Here is a 20,359-nt window from a genome sequence, read left to right on the forward strand (position 1 = left end):
TTTGATAAAAATTTCATAGCAGTTCCTCACATGCAGACGGCACTTCAGAGTTTTCCCAAACACATTGCCATCTAAAACACCACACTGGACAGGCCTGGGGTAATTTCACAGCCACCAGAGGGTACAGGTCCCTTTGTAGAGATGTGGAAACGGAGGCCAGAGTGACGTGATCCCCGTGGTGATTGATCTCCCTGTGGTCACCGGCACATAACAGCAGCTCACCGTCTCTTCCAGGCTGGCGTTAGCATGAGGCGAAGGAGACACGTGGCTCCGACACCGAATTTCAGGAGATGCCCAAAAAAGTCAGTCATCAAGAGAAATCATATTTCTTTTTTAAGATTTTATTTATTTATTTGATGGAGAGAGAGCACAAGTAGGCAGAGCAGCAGACAGAGGGAGAGGGAGAAGCAGGCTGCCTGCTGAGCAGGGGGCCCCATGTGGGACTGGATCCCAGGACCTCAGGTTCACGACCTGAGCTGAAGGCAGATGCTTAACCCACTGAGCCACCCAGGCATCCCAAGAGAAATCATATTTTAATGCAGCGTTTAAAAAGAATGAGTTGGCACCTGAAGATCCATGCAGAACAGACACCAAATCTTTATTTAAAGGCAGGAACAGGAAGAGTGCCATACAGAGTCACATAGGTGCCTGAAGCAAAAGGAAAAATCAGTATGACTAGCCCATCTTTATTTAGAATTCTGATATTTTGCTTATCATGGGGTTTTTGCATTAATTTTGATTTTTTTCAGGGTGTTGCCTTAGGTACAACCTGTCTTGATGATGGAGTTTTGTTTTTTTTGGGTTTTTTTTTTTTTTTTTTTTGGTGCCCAAGGCGGGTGCCTCCCTCCCCTCATCCTAACTCTGGCTCTGATTCCACCTTCCGATTTCAGTGTACTGGCATGACAGGGGACCCACGTCCTGGCTCGCCGTGCGCCACAGCCTTTCTAGCACTACCAAGAGTGGCATTTGCTCTCCGCAGTCTATTTCTGTGCTTGCCCTTCAGGGACTGATAAAATGTTGCTCTGGGTCGAGCTGACGTGTTGACATGGTGAGTGTTCACGTCAGGTGGTTTGTGTGATCCGATAGCTTCATTCTTGACCTCACAGAGGGGCCTGAAACCAGGAAAGAAAAGGAGCTCTTGCCGGTGTTGCCCCCACAGAGTTGGACCAAACTTGAAATCGTGATCTGGTCACAGAGGTGACCGGGCATTTTGGCCTCGTCTTGGGGCTGTTTGGGAAAAAAATATATTCATGCTGTCTTCTTCTTACTTTCAGGCCTGTTTACAAAGCACGGCCACACTGATCTCATTTTGTTTATCGAACACCTACTATAGGCTGAGTATCTGCTCGATACTGCGGAAACAGCAGGGACCAAGACAGAAAGACAGACACAGGCCCTGCTCGCGGGGAGTGTCCAGTTGGGGGAGGTGACAGTGCAGGGGCCGGTCCATGAAAACTGGGGACGAGCGGTGGAGAGGGCTGGTGGCGGCGGCTTCATAACAGCGTCCATGTACTCCGCACCTCTGAACCTAACACTTAAAAATGGCTAAAATGGTAAATTTTTATTTCTGTATATTTTGCCACAATTTCTAAAAATTCTGAAGAAAAGCAGTGGGAGGATCTCAGGGAACAGAAAGCGCTCCTTGAGGGCTTGGCAGGGGGGCGACATTCCAGGAAGAGGGAGATGGGGCCACTGCTGTAGGATACTGTGGTCAGGAAGCCCCTCTGGGGAGAGACGCTTGATCTGCGGTGGGGACCTGGGGACGGGAAGAAGCAACCAGATATCAGTCGAGTGACGGTGCAAGGGAGAGGAGGGAGCCCAGGTGGAGGGAGTGGCAGGTGGTAGCGCAGAGGCCCCAGGCTGGAAACTCACGCCCTGCAACCATTCCGTGGGGGAGGCGGGTCTCAGGAGATGCAGGAGGCTAGGTGACGCCCCACAGCTAGCAAGGGACGAGCCAGAGCCAGCTCTGCCTCCACACTCTTAACAACAGATACCTGCACACGCTCTGCAGTTTACTGAGCACTTTTCCTGCCACTCGCCTTTGAATTCAAGAGCCCTTGAACTCAAGTGCATAAAATGGACTGCAATTGCAGGCAGCACAGTGCACAGATCATTCTGTCCCTGGAACACCTTTGCTCGCTCACTCAAGTGGCAGAATATCCTTCAGCCTTTTCCTGTTTTAAAATCAAACATGCCGTGCACAGCACCTCTCTGGGCTCCGGGGGGCAGCCTGTGCCTTCTGAGAGGCAGCCCTGACAGGTGCCAGAAAGGACGAGATGGTGGGGCCCAGGCGTAGCTGCCGAGGAAGAGGCACCTGGGCCCCACACGGCCACGTGCCAGGGCATCCAAGAGTGGCTCCATCCACCCCGGGTGACCTGGCCTGGGCGCAGCTCCAAGAGACTTTGCAGATCTCTGTTGGATAAGGGGCCGCTTGAAGACATCAGGGAAGAAAAAAGATGTAAGGGAGTAAGATAACACCCACCCCAGGAGACTTTCTACCTCAGTTTCCTTAGCTGCAGAATAAGAGATGGGTTTCTAGAAGTCTCTCTACAGGGTCCTCTAGCACCCTGGTTCTGTGCTGTGTCTGTAGTTCATCATAAGGACTGGCTTCCGGTGCCGTGCGGGGAGCAAACCATGTACAATAGGCATCTTTATCTGATGGGAGTGGGAGCAGGAGCTGGGGGTGGCAGGGCGTGGTGGCGGCTGGAGAGGGGAATTCTTGGGAAGAAGTCATTGAAAGTGCAAAATGATGACACGGCGTAATGGAGCCACGTGACACGCATGTTATTTCTAGTCTTTTACTCTAGGGCTGCCTGTGGTGGTGCTGATCCCGAAATCCTGGCCATCTCTTGCGTAGGCCACACCCGCAGCACCAGGATGCCGGTTTCCAGATTGGGGAGTCATTCTGTTGGATCAGGATGTATAGTAACACATGGGTTGGGGACAAAGCGTAGCTGACTCGTAGTAAGCAAGCAGCCCAGCCAGTGGGTGCCCTAGAGAGTCCCCCCTGCGTCTCAGAGGCTCTGTGGACATCGGTGGACGCTCTTGTCACAGGAGGAGATGAGATGGACAGTGTTGACGTAGCCAGTGGGTTCAGAGAGTTCCATCCTTTTGGCCTGCTTACTGAAGGTCACTGGTATCTGGTCACCCTTCCTGGTGAGCAGGGTCCAGCCTGGGCTCAGAGCCCAGTTTGGAGTCCTGGAACCCGTTTTGCTCTCCAGGCTGGAGAATGCACTCTCACTAGACCTTCTGTGGGTCGTCTTTACATGAAACCCTGAGCGGGCAGCTCAAGGCAGGGGTTGAGTGGCTTAGCCTTGACTGTGTTGGTGGGAGGCCTTTCCAGTGGCCTGATTTGTCTAAATTCTGGGTGTGTGTTCTTTTAAGATCGGCTCAGAACCCCTCAATTTTCTGGGGCACCTCGCTGGCTCAGTCGGTAAAGTGTCTGCCTTCGACTCACGTCATGATCTTAGGGTCCTGGGATTGAGCCCCACGTTGGGCTCCCTACTTGATGGGGAGCCTGCTTCTCCCACTCTCTCTGCTGTTTCCCCCGCTTGTGCTCTCTGGCTCGCTCTCTGTCAAATAAACAAAATCTTTAAAAAATTTTTTTCCCACTTACTCTTTCTGGAGCTTCACTTTGTGTCTGTGGATCCTGAGTCTTATTTCAAAGGATGCTGTAACTACTTCTGTGTGGACAAAGACCAGTTACTCTTCTTACTGTTCTCCTAGAAGCCTATTCAGGAGGTTTTTTTTTTTTTTTTTTTTTTTAAGATTTTATTTATTTATTTGACAGACAGAGATCACTAGTAGGCAGAGAGGCAGGCAGAGAGAGAGAAGGAAACAGGCTCCCTGCTGAGCAGAGAGCCCGATGTGGGGCTTGATCCCAGGACCCTGAGATCATGACTTGAGCTGAAGGCAGAGGCTTTAACCCACTCAGCCACCCAGGCGCCCCAGGAGTTTTGAACTAATTTGGAAGACAGTGGGAAGATTAGATTTTATTTTATTTTTTTAGCGTAAGAGAGGTGAATTAGTCATAACTTTTTCATTGATAGGTGATAGAAACTAGTACATAATCTGGAAAGAGAACTTTCTCACTCCTATAACTGTGGAGTAAAGAGAATAGGCTATAACTGTGGAGTAAAGAGAATAGGCTGGCTTCAGGCACAGCTGGATCCAGGTGTTTAAGTTATTTTATCAGTACTCTCTCTCGCTTCTTGGCTCTACATTCCCTGTGCTGACTTCATTCTGAGGCAGGCTCTCTTCCTAAGCAGTGGCAAAGATGGCTGCCAGCCTCTCCAGAATTAAATTCAGCCAGCTGAGCCCCTAGTTTAAATGCTTTAGCAAAGTCTTGGTGTTCACTCTGATCTATCTCTGAACCAGGTGAAGCACTTGTTGTGGTCACCGGATGAAGGCTTTTAATTAGCCAGACTGTGCTTCCTGGACCGTCTAGGCGGTACAAAGGGGCAGCTTCCCCAAGAAAAATCAGTAGGCTGCCACCATTAAGAAGGGGAATGGGTGGGAGACCAGCCATGTAACAGAGGTGGGACAGAAGAAAACATCTGTTTAATGAAATGGCTTTGCAGGGACTTCATGAACATCTACCTTACTTCCTTCTTAGAAGGAAAGTATGGGTACAGAGTCATAGGTCCAGACCAGGCCAGTTCTAATCGATTAGCAGTGGCTACTAAGGCTCCATGTTGAGCAGGCTTGGGGCTCAGCAGAAAGTACAGTGGTGTGGTGTTCGGTTAGTGGTATCCACCATGGTTAGGAAGGCAGGGAAGTTGACCCCACTGCCCACCCTAGCAGATCACATGGCTTGTCTGGACATTCCTGATGGCAATTTAAAAGGGAAAGGTTGCCTCAGACCATCAAATACAGCTTCTTGTCAGTGGAGGAGGCTCTGAGCTGGCAGTAGCGCACCACCCTAACTACCATCCTAATCTGGAGTCTCCATGATGGCGGTCAAGGGGTCTTTCAGGCCCAGTGGGGGGCCCTGCTCCCCATCATCCCAGGCAGGTCTGGAAGGAGCCAGTGTAGTTTGGCTGTCAGGGAAAGGTTATTTCTCCCACAGAAACCTTGAATGATGATAACACCGGGATCAGGGGGCTGGTGGAGGTTGAAGGAACACAGAGTTGGAAGAGCCCATAGGTTTAGGACTGAGGGGATGGGTCAGAAGACAAGGTCAAGCATTGACCTTCTGAGATCCCCTGTTTTTCCATCAGTCAAATGGGGATGCTGGCCATTGACCATTTCCTGCATCTTGGGAAGGTACCAGTGAGACCATAGCTGTGAGTGTCACTTGAAAGTCAACTCTAGGGGCTGTATCTGTGACCACCATTCACAGGTGTCTGATGTATGCTAGGCTCCCAACCTATGTTGCTTTATCTTTGTAAGAACCCTATGAGACAGGATTCTTTATATTTTTTTATTTTATTTTTAAAGATTTTATTTATTTGTGTGAGAGGGAGAATGAGAGAGAGAGAGAGCATGAAAGGGGAGAAGGTCAGAGGGAGAAGCGGACTCCCTGCTGAGCAGGAAGCCCGATGTGGGACTTGATCCTGGGACTCCAGGATCATGACCTGAGCCGAAGGCAGTTGATTAACCAACTGAGCCACCTAGGTGCCTGTGACAGGATTCTTTTTATTATCCCCCTTCTGTCTGTCAGTAGAAGCCAAGGCGGCTGAAGTTATGCCCTGACTTCAAAGGATCAACATTAAACAGCAAAGCCAGGGCCCAGACCTTTGTCTACGCCTCTTTCCAAATTTCAGGACAGCCCTTCCCTCTCCACCTTTGTCTCCCCCTCGGTAAATTCATTCATTCATTAATTTATTAGTAAAGTGCCAGGTTCTACCTAGATACTTCCCAAAGCCTGTGTGGATTTCAGAAACTAGATTAGTACGGAATTGTCCTGAATGCTTGAGCAAGAGGGGTTCACAGAGTCTGTCTGTTGGATGCTCTTTTCTAGAGGAGGCAGTGAGGACCGAGAGGGCAGGTGACATAGTGAAGTGTGCACTCGGCGAAAGACGCACAGTGAGTGTGAACAGGCCCAGAACCCAACCTCTGTCACTGCAGGCTGCCTTCTCCCCCCTCCTGCTTCCTTCCACTCAGTAACTCTGACAATGTGCTTTAGGCCAGGGACTAAGCTTGACGATTCGCTGATTGTAGTCAGGAACGTGGAGCCACCAATTTTTCCTGAAGATGCATTCTTTCTTAAGCAGGGAATCGATTTCCAACAAGATACACAGGCTTCCAGTGAAGCCACTTACGTGAATGTACAAAACACCATTAATCCACTGCTAGGGCCGTTTATCTCCCTGGCTTAGGGCAGCCGCAGCCTTTTCAGATCAGGCATGTGATGCTGCTGGAGGAATGGGTGCAGAAGGCCCAGCAACCAGAGGGGCATCCCATGGCAGGAGTGTAAGTGAACCAGTGGTGGGGACCAGAGTGGGCCATCTGCAGGAGGCCAGGGCATGGCACAGCCTGTGTATGTAGCCCTAGGCCTGTCCCTGTGCAGCCGTGAACTTGCCGTGGGACTTAGATCTTTCTCAGCCCTTGTCCAAAAGCCCCCACCTCCCCATCGGTAAACGGGAATAAATGGTCTCGAATGTTGCTTTCCATTTTCAGAAGCAGATGCCAGGCAATGGCACAGACTTGGCAGGAAGCAAAGAGACTTGGCTTTGAATCTCAGCTTCACCATTCTGGGACTCTGGGTGCCATGGGTTGAGTTGTGTCTTCCAAAAGAAGATACGTGTGAGCTCTAACCCCCAGCACCTGGGAATGTGACCTGATTTGGAGACAGGGTCTTTACAGAGATCATCAAGTTAGGCGAGGTCATTAGCATGGACCCTGATCCAGTCTGGCTGGTCTCCTTATCCAAAGGGGAAACGTGGACACAGAGGCAGGCACCCACAGAGGCAAGCCAATTGGAAAACATGCAGGGAATGCCATCCACAGGCCAACAGTAGTGGCCTTAGCAGGAGCCGCCCCTGCTAACACCTGGAGCTCAGCCTCCCAGCCTCCAGACCCGGAGGATCAAACCTTCCTGTCGTTTAGGCCCCCAGCCTCTGGTGCTTTTTATTTTTATTTTTTTTTTAAAGATTTTTATTTATTTATTTATTTGAGAGAGAGAGAGATCATGAGATGGGAGAAGGTCAGAGGGAGAGGCAGACTCCCTGTGTAGCTGGGAGCCCGATGTGGGACTCGATCCAGGGACTCCAAGATCATGACCTGAGCCGAAGGCAGTTGCTTAACCACCTGAGCCACCCAGGCGCCCCTGTGGTGCTTTGTTACAAGCAGCCTGGGCAGACGCATACAAGGGACCAGGTCCCAGAGTTTCCCAAGGAGTGACATGGGCACAGTGACACCGGCCCTGCAAGGGTCACTTTAAGAATCCCGTATTGTGGCCCCTGACATTTGGTAATAAGCTCGGTGATGGCAGTGGCTCTCATTGCCATGCTGTGCCCTCCAGTACCGCTAGGGGGCCTCCAGCGGAGCGCTGGGACCCAACAGCAAGGCTTTAAGTCAGTACCTTTCAAAGGGAGCTGGGCCACCCAAGGCACCCCTTCAGAAAGCCTCTCTAAATATGGAGAAGGCCAGAGAAATCACTATTAATGCAGTGCTTAATGGTTTCCAGCCAGAGAGTGGCCTCAGCCCTAATCGACAAGGTTGCGAAGCTGAGGTTTCTTTATTTTTATGTCCCCGGTACGCTTGGAGTATGTTGAGAAGCTGGGAATAATCAGTAAGTGCAGTAGTCATGGCCATTTTGTGGGTGTTTTGTAAAGGAGGCAGCATGGTTCTGATGAGAAGGACACTCCTGAATGACCCTGAGCAAATCCATTAGCCTCAGTTTCCCCATCTGCCAAGTGAAGGAGGTAGACCAGCCAGGTCCGGGATTCCTAAGCTGCTTTTGTGAAGGCCTGGAAGTTAGTGTAAGTTTCTGGCGCACACAGGCATTGCTTAGAGGTTATTTTATGGGCGTGATAAGAGCTATGCATAGCCCTTGTCTGATTTTTTTTTTTTTTAAGATTTTATTTATTTATTTGACAGACAGATTGCAAGTAGGCAGAGAGGCAGGCAGAGAGAGAGGAGGAAGCAGTCCCTGCTGAGCAGAGAGCCCGATGTGGGGCTCGATCCCAGGACTCTGAGATCGTGACCTGAGCCGAAGGCAGAGGCTTTAACCCACTGAGCCACCCAGGCGCCCCACCCTTGTCTGATTCTTGAAGGGGCCTTGGATGCTGAGATTGTCTGCAGTGACTCTCCAGAACAGCCACTCATGGCTGCTGGTTCCTGGCCAGTTTGGGATTCTGGGACTCCTGATTTTAAAGTCGTTTCTGAGCCTCAGGAAGCAAGTCCTACAGATGTGGCTTCTCTGAGTGATGGGATGAGAGGGATCAGGGATGTAGGAAGGGCTTCCCAGAGCGCTCATCGCTGGGGGCTTTGCTGACTAGGGAGACCCCGGCTGCCCAGAACTCCTGTGTCTCTGCTTTGGCCCTCCCTCCCACTCCACGGGCCCTCCCTGTGGCCAAGTAGTGCCTCCCAGTCCCGCCACCTGCCCCTCTCCTGGGTGCTGCACCCGCCTAACCCATCTGCCTGCTTGACGCCGGCCCCACCCCCATCACACTTGGAGTAAAACCCAAATCCCTTACAATCTCTGCCTGATCCGGCCTCCACCTGCCCCTCTAAAGGCATCTTCTCCCATCCCCCCCGCCCCCGAGCTGCAGCCTCCCCCACCAGTGGTCAGTGCATAGTGCTCTAGCCTTGGCCCACGCTCGGGTCTTTGCCTTGCTGGGCCCTCTGCCTGGAACGTTCCTCCCCACGTCTTCCACTGCCTGACTCCTCCAAGTCTCAACTCAGACGCCAGCTCTTCCAGGAAGCCTTTCCTGCCCCCCCACTAACACAGACTTCCTTTCCCTCTGTTCTACTCCCTCAGTGCACCTGGCCTGTTTCGTTCAGAGCACAAACACAACCTACAAGGAAATACTTGTGTGTTTTCTTCCCTACCAAGATGTCAGCTCATGAGGGAAGAAACGGGGTCTTCCGTTGTCTCGGTGCCTGGCTCATAGTAGCATTTAATAAATGCTGGAATGCACTCACTCGCTTGGCTAAAATTAAGATGACTGACAACCCCAGGTGCTGGGGAGGGTGTGGGACAGTTGGCACACTCAGCACAGCCGGTAAGCGTGGATCATGGTACAACAGTTCTGGAGAGCAATTTTTTTCCTTTTTACAAAGTCACATACACTTACTGTATGACCCAGCCATGCCACTCGCAGGTTTCTGCCCAAGGGAGCTGAAGACGTGTGTCAACATAAAGACTTGAACACACACATGGCAGACCTGTTCACGATAGCCGAAGACTGGAAACAGACCATCTAGAACAGGCAGGACTGCAGCATCCCCACAGCCTGAAGGGACAGAGAGGAGAAGGAAGCTGAGGAAACCCCCGTCCCCCCCGTCCCCCGGGTGTTCCCTGGGCCAGGGCGGCTGAGTGGTAGTGACCGGTGGTAGTAGGGTATGTTGGATGGGACCTGCGGTGATCCCAGGGATGTCCCCAGAGACAGAGACTCACCGGGCACCCTGCTCCCTAGTCTGAGAGCAGGGGACCAGCCACTTGAGAGAACCTGACGGTGGTGCTGCCCGTGGATACAGGATTCTTGCAAAACGCCAATTAAGACATTTGACCCAAATTCGCATAAAAGCCTTTTTCCTGTGTCAAGTTGAGCTAATAATATACATTTGTTCATAATTTATGAGGCTTAGTAAGTGGGAACAATTAAGGAAGAGGCCTGTGCAAAACCTATTTTTTTAAAGTGTCAGGCCTTTTCTTGTTCTCTAAGGCCGGTGCACGCTCTCTGCCCACCACGAAACACTGCTGTTTTTACCGGTATTAGTTCTGACTTGTTGGTTCCGTTAGCTACCGTTTACTGAACATCTTCAAGCCAGGCTGTAACGTCGCCTTATTCAGTCTGAATTCCTGGGGAGGGCATTGTCATTCTACGGATGAGGCTGCTGGGCTTCAGAGAGGAGAAGAGCTTTGCCCAAGGTTTCCCAGCTGGCGAGTGGGGACTAGGATTCAGGTCTGCCGGACCCCAAGGCCTGTGGTCTGCCATTTCTGGGTCAGCCTCCCAGCTCGGGCTATTTCTTAGTCTGCAGGGTAGCCCTTCTACTGGTCTTTGTTAGATGTGGGAGACCAGGGTCAGAAAGCCATTGCCTTCTGCTGAGTCGTTCCGGGCTTTGGCCTGAGAATCTGCATTGTTTCTAACACGGTCCCTGCTGTTCTTGACCCTGCCTGTCCCGGGACAGCACTTGGAGATAACGCTGGTTCGGTCAGTGCTGTTGCCACAGTCTTCCGTGCCTCCCTCGTCCCCCACCCACCACGGTCAGGTGCGCATAGAGCCTTGTAGACCTTTTCCTGGACATGTGCATATGTATTACTATGGGCAAAGAGTTGCGTAGTTTGATTTTTCTCTTTTACACATGTGACATCATAGTCTACTGGTTCAAGTCTATAGTTTAGTTTTTATTTCCATTTAATGTGTCTTGGAGAGCATATATACTGCTGCCTCATTCTTTTCAGAGGCACCGTAGTATTCTGTGTTTCAGGTGACTATAGTTTTATTTACCTATTGTCCTCGGATGGGTGGTCTTCCACGTTTTAGACATTACACCTGGTCCTGTGAAGTCCCTGAGAACATGGATGAGTGTTTCTCCAGAACATCGTCATTCCTCAATAATATCAGCCATTCGAGACGCCTGGGTGGCTCAGTGGGTTAAAGCCTTTGCCTTCGGCTCAGGTCACGATCCCAGGGTCCTGGGATCGAGCCCTGCATCGGGCTCTCTGCTCAGCAGGGAGTCTCCTTCTTCCTCTTTTCCGCCTGCTTCTTTGCCTACTTGTGATCTCTCTGTCCAAAAAAAAAAAAAAAAAAGTCAGCCATTCTTATTGCTGGTTTTTTTTTTTTTTTAAAGATTTTATTCATTTATTTGACAGAGATCACAAGCAGGCAGAGAGGCAGGCAGAGAGGGAGGAAGAAGCAGGCTCCCTGCTGAGCAGAGAGCCCGATGCGGGGCTCAATCCCAGGACCCTGAGATCATGACCTGAGCCAAAGGCAGCGGCTTAACCCACTGAGCCACCCAGGAGCCCCTTATTGCGGGTTTTTGTTTCATTATTGATAATTGCGTTCCAGAAATCCCCTTTCAGGTGGGGACAGTAGTGTAAATGAGGATCTATTTAGAGCTTCTAATGAAGTTTTCAACACAATAGTTTTGGTAAGAAGAAAGAGGTGCTGTGGGGGAAAAGGGCTTTGAGGGGTGTGTAGGAGAGCGAAGGAGGAGGGGAGAGAACAGCAGGCAGAATTTGTATTGCCAGGGCCCGGCTTCATTCCTGCTAGATTCGACCATTGCTAGAGGGTGGGACATCTCTTGGTCACGTGGCAAAGTCAGGCCTTAGCCTAAGAGCTGCCAGGGTTCCAGGCTGGCAGCACCATGAGTAAGAAGGGTCCATGCCTGGATCCAGCCCGGCCCAGCTCTGACTCACCTCCTTTCCTTCCTGTCTCCTCAGGGTGGGGGGTCCGGGGAGGAGCAACTCTGCGCTGACTTTCCTGAGCTTGACCTCTCCCAGCTGGATGCCAGCGACTTTGACTCAGCCACCTGCTTCGGGGAGCTGCAGTGGTGCCCAGAGAACTCGGAGACTGAACCCAGCCAGTACAGCCCTGACGACTCCGAGCTCTTCCAGGTATGTCCTCTGAGCCTCGAGGTATCTCTGCTCCTGAAAGGGTCTCCCTGCACCACCTCTTCTGCATTTGCTCTTGAGAAGAAGTCCCATCACCCCAGAGCTCCTGGGACCCTGCCTCTCATCTGGGATCTGCCGTTGATCTGGGGCGGTTCTCACCTGCTCACCAGGCCTGTTACCACCTCTGCACGGGGAGGGCTGGGAAGAGCTGCTCTTGCTATGCCCCTGCAGTCAGAAAGGAGCCCCCCAAACCCCGAGACCTCCCTTCTGTGTATTATCTCACTGACTTCTCATCCCTACCCTGTGAGGCAGGCACGATGATGAGTCCATTTTATAGATGTGGAGACTGAGGCTTGGGGAAGTTAAGTCACGTGCCTAGGGCAATTCACCTAGTCAGTAGCTGAGCTGGATGCAAACCCAGTTGGCCTCCCTCCTGAGCCAGGGCTTTATAACCACAGCGACGCCATAATGGAGATGACTCACTTGGATAGAACAACTGCGCTGTGGCAGGACTGTCCCTGTTGTGTCTATTAACCCATTGAATTCTCTTAACAACCCTTTGAGTGGGTACAGCTGTCTTCATTTTTCAGTTGGGGCCTAGAGATTCTTTGAAAAGAGGCAGAGCTAAGAACTGCTGTGCCTGTCCGTGCCTTTCCCCTTGCACACTCTGCGCCCAGTCTCGGGGGCCCGTGATGGGCAACACGTCCTTTAAGAAGTCCCCGAGTACGGGGGTACCTGGGTGGCTCAGTGGGTTAAAGCCTCTGCCTTCAGCTCAGGTCATGATCTCAGGGTCCTGGGATCGAGCCCCGCATCGCATCGGGCTCTCTGCTCAGCAGGGAGCCTGCTTCCTCCTCTCTCTCTGCCTGCCTCTCTGCCTGCTTGTGATCTCTCTCTCTCTGTCAAATAAATAAAATCTTTAAAAAAAAAAAAAAAAGAAGTCCCCGAGTACGAAATACTATGATGTCTGGGATTTGCTTCAAAATAGAGCAGGCTCTGCGCGCATTTGCGGGTGTGGGTGTGTTGGGGAGGGCAGTAGGTGAAATAAGTTGAGTGATGGGGCAGCCAGATTCATTATTCTTTCCTTGAAATCTGCTCCCCATAAAGACTGGTGGGAGGAGGCTCCTACTGCCCGTCTGGCAGTATGATCATATTGCCGTGTGTCAGGTGTCGTGCTGGGTGCGTTCTCTCAGTCCTGATGGATTGTAGTGCTCCTTCTAGAAAGGGAAGCTCCCTCCGTGTGTCAGGCACTGTGCTGTCTACAGTCTAGAGAGAAAACTGACCCTAGCTCTGCTAACGCAGAGACCACGGTCATTGTGACATGCACACAGAAGAAATGTGCCAGGTGTGAGAAGGGGCTCTAACGACTGGGTGGTCGGGAGAGGCCTCTCTGAGGATGAGACGGAGTAGCTCTGTGAAGCTCAGAGAGCAGGACAGAGCTCTCCAGGCAGAGGAAGCAGCAAGGGCAGAGCCAGGGAGCAGGAAAGCTTGCTGTGTTGGGCAACAGAAGAGCTGGTGGGTAGCAGAGGAACATGCCAGGGTAGAGTCAGAAAGCTAGGCAGGGGCCAGATGGTATGCAGGGTCTTGTGGGCCGTGATAAGGGGTCTGGATATTTCCCAAGTCTATTCTAACCTATAAAGGAAGGACTATTAATGACCATTTTACAGGTGATGAAAGTGAAACTCAGAGAGGTTACGAAACTTGGCGCCAGGTCACACAGCCGGGAAGGATCCGGTGAAGACTCGAACTGAGGAAGCCGTACCTCTTGGTACTGTACAACCTCTCTGCCAGCCCTGTGCAGAGCAGCAGGGCTGGGCTTCAGGTCCGACTATGTCCAGGGACGTGCATTCTTTATTTGAACAATAGGGATGAGACCTACGCTGTGCTGCTTTCTCCCTGAGAGGGGGCTAACTTCCAGAAAATGCTTTCAGGTCATGGAGAGCTGATGAGTGAGAGGTTTAAAGGCTCCATGGAGACCACCGCCACCTGAACTGTACAGGCCCCTACTTCTCAGGTTGTCCAGACCCACCAGCAAGCCCCTGCCAAGATTCCCACTATGTGTGTGAAATGGTCTTGGGCACAAGTGAGCCTGTGTGGCCCTGGGGCTCCCAGCCCAGTGAGGAAGGCAGACCCCTCACAGATGGACAGCATCCTGGCCGACCTCTGCTCCCCCAGCCCCTCCCCGTCACGGTCTGCACACCCCACCTGCTCTCCCTAGCCCAGGCCGGTTCTGCCCGGGCTAGCAATGCACGGGATGCACCCCTATGTGTGGGATTATGGGATCGGTGCCTGCCCCCCACTGCACATAACGTCATAAATCCCATGACTGTGGGACCACTATGGCACTGGGCACTCTTATATCCCCGGGCTCTTCACTTGTGGAGTGCAAGCCTGGCACTTGCTCCAGCCTTAATAAATAGGTATCAAGTGAGTAAATCCTTTAAGGCCCAGCTCTCTTGTCGCTCCCTTAGGCAGTTGGTGAGTTCCTCTCCTAGGCTCCCATCTGCGTGCGCACACATGGGCGTGCCTGTGTCTCTGTGTCCTTTAGACGGTGAGTTCCTTGAGGACAAACAGGATTGGCTTCATCTCTGGGGCCCTCACACGTCGTAAGGACTCGATCACTTGCGTTGAACGAAGGAATTGATGGGGATACTTTATTACCTGCCAAGGACAAGATGTGGCCCATTCCACAAGCCTCAACTTGCATCATGGTTTCTCCCTCAGCCACAAGCCTGGGTTTCTCATTTGGCCAGTGAGAATCCTGAGGCCATGCTGCCTGGGTCAGAGCCATGTTCCCCCAGTCACACAGTGCCACTGCTGTGGAAATAGACTTGGAACATGGAGGACAAGCCACCGTAACACGGTTAACAGCCCCGCAGGGGCGGGGATGGTGCCCTCCGTGTGTCTGTGTTTCCAGAATCCTCTGGCCAAGACCACAACCATCACTAAGTATTTTTGGAGGAAGCAGGCATTGGGTTGTTCTGTCAGTTTGCTCTGTGGTCTTGGGCCAGTTGGTGTTGGGCCGCTCGGTTGGGCCTCAGTTTCCCCATGTGGGGAATGAGGAAGGAATGTGGTGGATTCTTGATCTGTGTTTCTTGATCCGTGGAGGGGAGAGTCATCAGGTCCTTTTAGACTCTGATTGTGCCCACTGTTGGAAAAAAAGGAGGAAAAACTGATTACCTGGCTTTTCTGGAGCGTGGTTGAACCCCCTGGACAGGGAGGATTTCTGAGTGTTTTTCTGGCTTGCATAGCAGAAATCCTATTCCATGTCCCTCTGGAATTCAGGCCCCTCCTAGGCCTTCAAAGTAAAACATCTTCCCTGGGATCTCTTGAAGACTCCTTTACCTCCGGCTTGAGAGCTGCTCAGGAAGGCTGGGGTGGCGCCGAGGCTATTAATATCCCTTGCTTCCCTGATTAACTCTCCATTAATTTGCACTCGGCTTCCAAGCGGAGTGGGGAGAACCTGGCCAGTGGGCCCTGGGAAGAGGAGAGAGGGTGGCACGGGCCCTGTGATCCATCGTCCTGGGTGCTGACAGACTCCGCGGACACCGTGGGCAGATTGGCCTTTCTTCCCGGCAGGGTCAGGGCCTCCAACACCCCTGGCTGTTCCTGAGCCAGAGCAGCCCGGGGAGGTGGGGAGGTCTTCCATTACTCGTTACGTTTTGGCCCAGCCTGTTGGGTGCTTCCCGAGGTCTTGGCTCTTTTGTATCCATTTTTGCACAGTGCCTGGCACACAGTAAATCCTACCCCCACCCTGACTTGCTGTGTGACCTTGACAAGTGTGTTTCCTGGACCTTGCCCTCGCCCCCGCCATAAAAAAATGGCATTTTATGGCATTTTTGCCATAAAAAAATGGCAAATAGGTTTCCTCGTAAGAAAATGAGGAATGATAATGACTGCCTGGAGGGCTCTGTTAAAGATGTTGGTGTGGGGGCACCTGGGTGATGCCGGCAGCGGAGGGTCCGACTCTTGATTTTTGGCTCAGGTCATCATCTCAGGGTCATGGGATCAAGCCCCGTGTCCAGCTCTGTGCTGGGCGTGGAGCCTGCTTAAGGTTTTCTCTCTCCCTCTGCCCCTCCCCTTCCCTCTCTTAGAAAAACCCCAGAAAGACACTAGTGTGGAAAGAACAAGAGCCACAGTTGGTGAGTGATATGGGGGCAAGAGGCAGCAGCCGCCCACGGGGCCCACATTTAACAGTCCTGGCCATTACATGATCCCTGAAGGATCCAGTTCTGATGTGTGTGATAATTCGTAGTATCTCTGGGCCATTGGCTGTGGTCCCTGGGAGAAAGGGAGCTCTCATTCCGTCCAGTGCTGGTGACATCATTTCTGAAGAACTTCCCTCTAGAGTCTCTCCTTTGAGACGCTCATCTCAGTCTCTCCTGGTGGCCAGAATTCATTGTTTGGTGCGTTTGTTTGTTCTCTTCGGCAAATCTTCCTGGAAGCCACCTGCCCCCGATGCTGAGCTAGGCTTGGGAGCACCCTCTGGGGGAGCACTTCTGTGCTTCCAGCACTTCCAGACCTGGCTTTCCTGAGCAGACGGTGGTAGGGGGAGGGGAGATCACGTTTTCCCATTTTACAGAAAAACCGACAGGGCTTAGAAGAGAGAAACGATTTGCTCGCAATCACCCCATGGTGGCAGAGCCCCCTGTGGTCAGGCCCCAGAGTGATCACCGGGTCCCTGGTTCCAAGGTCTTACTTCACTGCCTGTCAGGCTGGACAGATTGCTCTGGGAATAGTGGGGACTCTGGCCTGAGGGGGGTGGTGGTGGTGGCGGCGGCTGGGGAACTGGGGGGAAGCAGTCAAATGAGCCCATCGCATTCTCGGGCCAGAGTCCGCGGGCCTGGATCTGCCCTTGTGTGTCCTGACTCTCCCCCACCCCCCACACTCCCCAGGGCCTGGGTCAGGCCCAACCAAAACCTTCTTTTGACCTTTCTTTTATTTTAGCTCTGTTCCAAAAATGATAAACGCGTTTGTTCTCTTCGCCCCACATCCCCCCTTCGAGTTACGCAGCTGCTGCTGCGGTTGTAAGGCCTGGAACGGGCTGAGTGCAGCCAGAAGGCTGTCACGAGATGCGAATTTCAGATGCACTTCCTGAAGAAAGGATAAACAGCCTGACCTGGGATGGGAAAGAGTGCCGGCGGATGCCTCGTGTGACCGCATGCGCCTCCGGCCGGAACACACCCAGTGGGCAGTGCTTGCTCAGTGAGGGGCTTGCTGCCTCACCTGGGAGCCGTGCGATCGCCACGCTCTGGGGCCTCTGGGTGGGCGGGCTGGGTACATGCTGACCCTCGTCATTTTAGATCGGAAAAGCTTAAATCTCGGCTCATCTGGGCCATCATGGGCTCGGGGGAGTCCTCCTCTGTCCTGGGTTTGCTCTGCGACCCTGGACACCTTGTTCAGCCTCCACGAGCCTCAGTTTCCCCAACTACAAAATGGAGATTGGAGAACTCCCATCATAGAGGGTCTCCCCCCCCACCCCCGCCCAGCTAGCCTGTGAATCTTCACTGCGTTCCCTCCGTAGCAGCTTCCATTTCCTTTCTCCCTAGGCTTTTGTTCTCTGAAATGCTCTTGTTTATGCCCCTGTTGGAGTCTGTTCTCCGCTGGTAAGGACGCTCCATGGGGGCAGGGGCTGCATCTGTCTGGGCGCGCAGTAGGACCAGTGCCCGACCATGCTGGGTGCAGAGTAGCCATTCAGTACGAGTGTGTGTGTGGGTGGGGGGAGGGAGGGAGGGAATGCCGCTGCCACCACTACTGTCATCCTAGGAGTAAAGGGGACAGTGGTCCGGGGTGCTTATTACACACCAGGCACCATTTGCCAGGCATCTTGATATACATTATTAGCTCAACTGAAGTTAGGTCCTCAACCATGACCTTAAGAAATAGGTACTGGGACAGATGAAGAAACTAAATCACTTGCTCGAGAACCTGTGGTTGATAAGTGTGGGATCTGAGATGCAACCTCAGCCCCAGAGCCCAAGCTCCTGACCCCTCCTGAGTGGTGAGCAAGGCCGAGGAACCCACCAGGAAGCGGCGGCTGTTTATTATTGCTCTGGTTATCACTGTCATGGCCAACCCTGCAGACTGGGCCCCAGCATCAGCGGGGCTGGGAGGCTGCCGTGGGATGCTGTTCCCAGAGGCAGAGAGCTGCAGGGGCCCAGGGCTGGGTCCCGGGAGTTAGAACAGGAGGCTGTGGTGTGGAGCCACTGTCCGTGGTAAAGGGGACAGTGGGTGTCTTTCAGGTGGACAGCCCTATGCCCACACTGATGACAGCAGAGCCAGGATTGGGGCTCCTGGGCTGAGGCTCTTTCTAGGATCACCTGCTCCCTGCGTGCAAACTTCTGTGATTCCTGGAGTCGATAACGTATTTCTCAGGCATCTGCTGGCCTGATGATACTGAGCGATCTGAGTGGGGGGAGGGACAGGAGAGGACTTGGCAGTGGGGCAATGGTGGGGCAGCTGCCTGTGCAGACCAGATTCCCACTAAGGGGACGCGAAGCCGGCCGAGCCCCGGGTGCTGACTAACCGTGTCCCTCTCTGCTCCACACTGTGCGCTCCTCACTTCAGATCATCGACAGTGAGAATGAGGCCCTCCTGGCAGCGCTCACCAGGACGCTGGACGACATCCCTGAAGATGACGTGGGTCTGGCTGCCTTCCCAGCTCTGGACGGGGAAGACGCGCCGTCCCGCACTTCGGCTTCGCCCACCCCCTCCTCTGCACCTCCCAGCCCCAGCCCCTCGCTGGAGAGGCCCCAGGCCCCGGCGCCTGAAGTGGACGAGCTCTCGCTGGTGAGCACTTGTTTCTAGCGGATGTGGTGGTGGTATCAGGTTGTAGGGGTCGTGGGTGCAGGGGAGACGGCGCCAGCCCCTTCAGGGCTGTCTGTGCGCAGCCTGGAAGGGCTGCCGGGAAGGCCTCTCCGGGCCTCACCTTTCCCACCGGTACAGCTGGGCTAACCTCGGAAACTCCCCCTGTACTCTGTAGGTCGTTCAGGATTTCATGGACTCACCTTCCTTGTGTGGTTAACCCTCAGAGTCACACGTAAACCTTTTCCTAAAGGTTACGCGTACACGCAGTAAAAATGCAAACAGGAAATGTGGATCCTTCAAAGCAAAACCTCCTTACCCATCCTGCAGTTGCGTTCTCCTTGCCTGGCGGTAACCATGGTTACTGATCTGTTTTGTGACTTTCCTCTGCTACCTTTTTTTTAAAAAATTTTTTTAACACTACAAGAGGAAGTCTGCATTACACACGGCTGTGCACCTTTTCTCAGTGAACTGTGTCTCACTCAGATGAGCCCAGATCGCTCTGCTCCGTCCTTTTTGTCAGCTGCATAATGTTCTTCCGTAAGGACGTACCGTAACTTGTTGAACGTGTCCCTGGTTGGTGGGGATTTATGTTGTTACACCTCTCACGGCTGCACTGCTGTGGTCAGTGCCCTGGCACAGCCCTTTGTCTCATCTCAGTGGAATTCTTGGGCCTACAGATACCCGATGTTTCCGTTTAGAAAGCTAGTTCCAGGTTACCCTCCACAGAGTTCAGACTGGTTGCTGCTCCCACCAGCAGAAGTTCAGTGCCGTCTGTGAGTACACGTGGAACAGGGGAATGTGCACAGGGCATTGCAGTTTTGAGGGGAGAAGCTCTCAGCTTTTATCACATCCTTAAAGGAATCCAGAGTTACTGAAAGCAGTGCCCCTAATTCTGGCCGAGGGTTCCGGAAGCTGAGAGGTCATGGGGCGTATGAAGTCCAGCTTCACTCACCTATCTTGGGCTCCCCGCCCTGGTGCTACAGCTCCTGGGGGCTGGCAAGACCCAGCTGGGAAATCAGAGCCTGTTGGGTTGGGAGGGGTCCCAGGTCATGGAAAGTTCTGAGCAGAAAGGCCTTTGGTGACTGTCAAGTGCAGCTCTGGGGAAACTGAGGCCCAGAGCAGGGAGGGATTCTTCTCTGGTCAACATAGCAAGTCGGTGTTCTGACTTTTGGTCCAGGATCCTTATCCTTCTTTTCCACTGCGTGCAAGTTCTTCGGAGTGTCGTGAGACAATTAGTAAGCACCTGCTGTGTGCTAGGCACGAGAGAATACGTTTGGTCCCACGTTGCGGCTTCTGCTGACGGGAATCCGACTGGGTTTGAATCTCAGCCCCACCAGTTAGTGCTTGTGGGTCCTTTAGACCCCTCATCTCTCTGACTCAGCTTCCTGGTCCATAAGGTGAGGTTAATCATGGGGCTTCTCTCAAAGGCTGTTAGGAGGAGTACAGAAAATGCACGGAGAGCATTTAGAACAGTGCCTGGCACATAGAAGTTGCTCAATAAACACTATCTAAGTAATAGTGCTGGCGGTAGTACTACCAAGAGGAGTTCTCTGTGTGGGTACTCTGGGAGAGGCATCAAACCCCAGAGAGGCAGAGAGCGACCCCTGCTGGCCACAGGGTATTTCTTCCACACCTCAGACTGCCTTTCCCCAATGTCTGCTGCACACGTCAGGCGCTGTGCTAGACGCACAGGAAACAGACTCACCATCTAGATTCCCAGCATACCCACAGAGTTCAGAAAGGCCCTGAGAAGGGATCCAGATGCCCAGTTCTTAATTGGGAGTCATGAATCCCAGAGAGTCCACCGGTGGACTGACCGCAACCCATCAT

The 20,359-nt window shown here is 52.7% G+C and overlaps 1 protein-coding gene across 3 annotated transcripts in view; it reads left to right on the forward strand.

Annotated features, from left to right (window-relative positions):
* The window catches only part of PPARGC1B (PPARG coactivator 1 beta), a 110,716-nt gene that overhangs the window by 66,644 nt on the left and 23,713 nt on the right, over positions 1-20,359 (forward strand). For all 3 annotated transcript variants that reach the window (XR_007127356.1, XM_047729265.1, XM_047729266.1), the window contains exons 2-3: positions 11,555-11,728; positions 18,290-18,511. Coding sequence is in view for 2 of the 3 variants with exons in the window: in XM_047729265.1 (XP_047585221.1) it covers positions 11,555-11,728; positions 18,290-18,511 (396 nt within the window). In the remaining variant the exon portion in view is untranslated. The remainder of the gene's footprint in view (positions 1-11,554; positions 11,729-18,289; positions 18,512-20,359) is intronic.

This window comes from Lutra lutra, chromosome 5, assembly GCF_902655055.1.
Source record: "Lutra lutra chromosome 5, mLutLut1.2, whole genome shotgun sequence".
In the NCBI taxonomy this organism is placed as follows: Eukaryota; Metazoa; Chordata; class Mammalia; order Carnivora; family Mustelidae; genus Lutra; species Lutra lutra.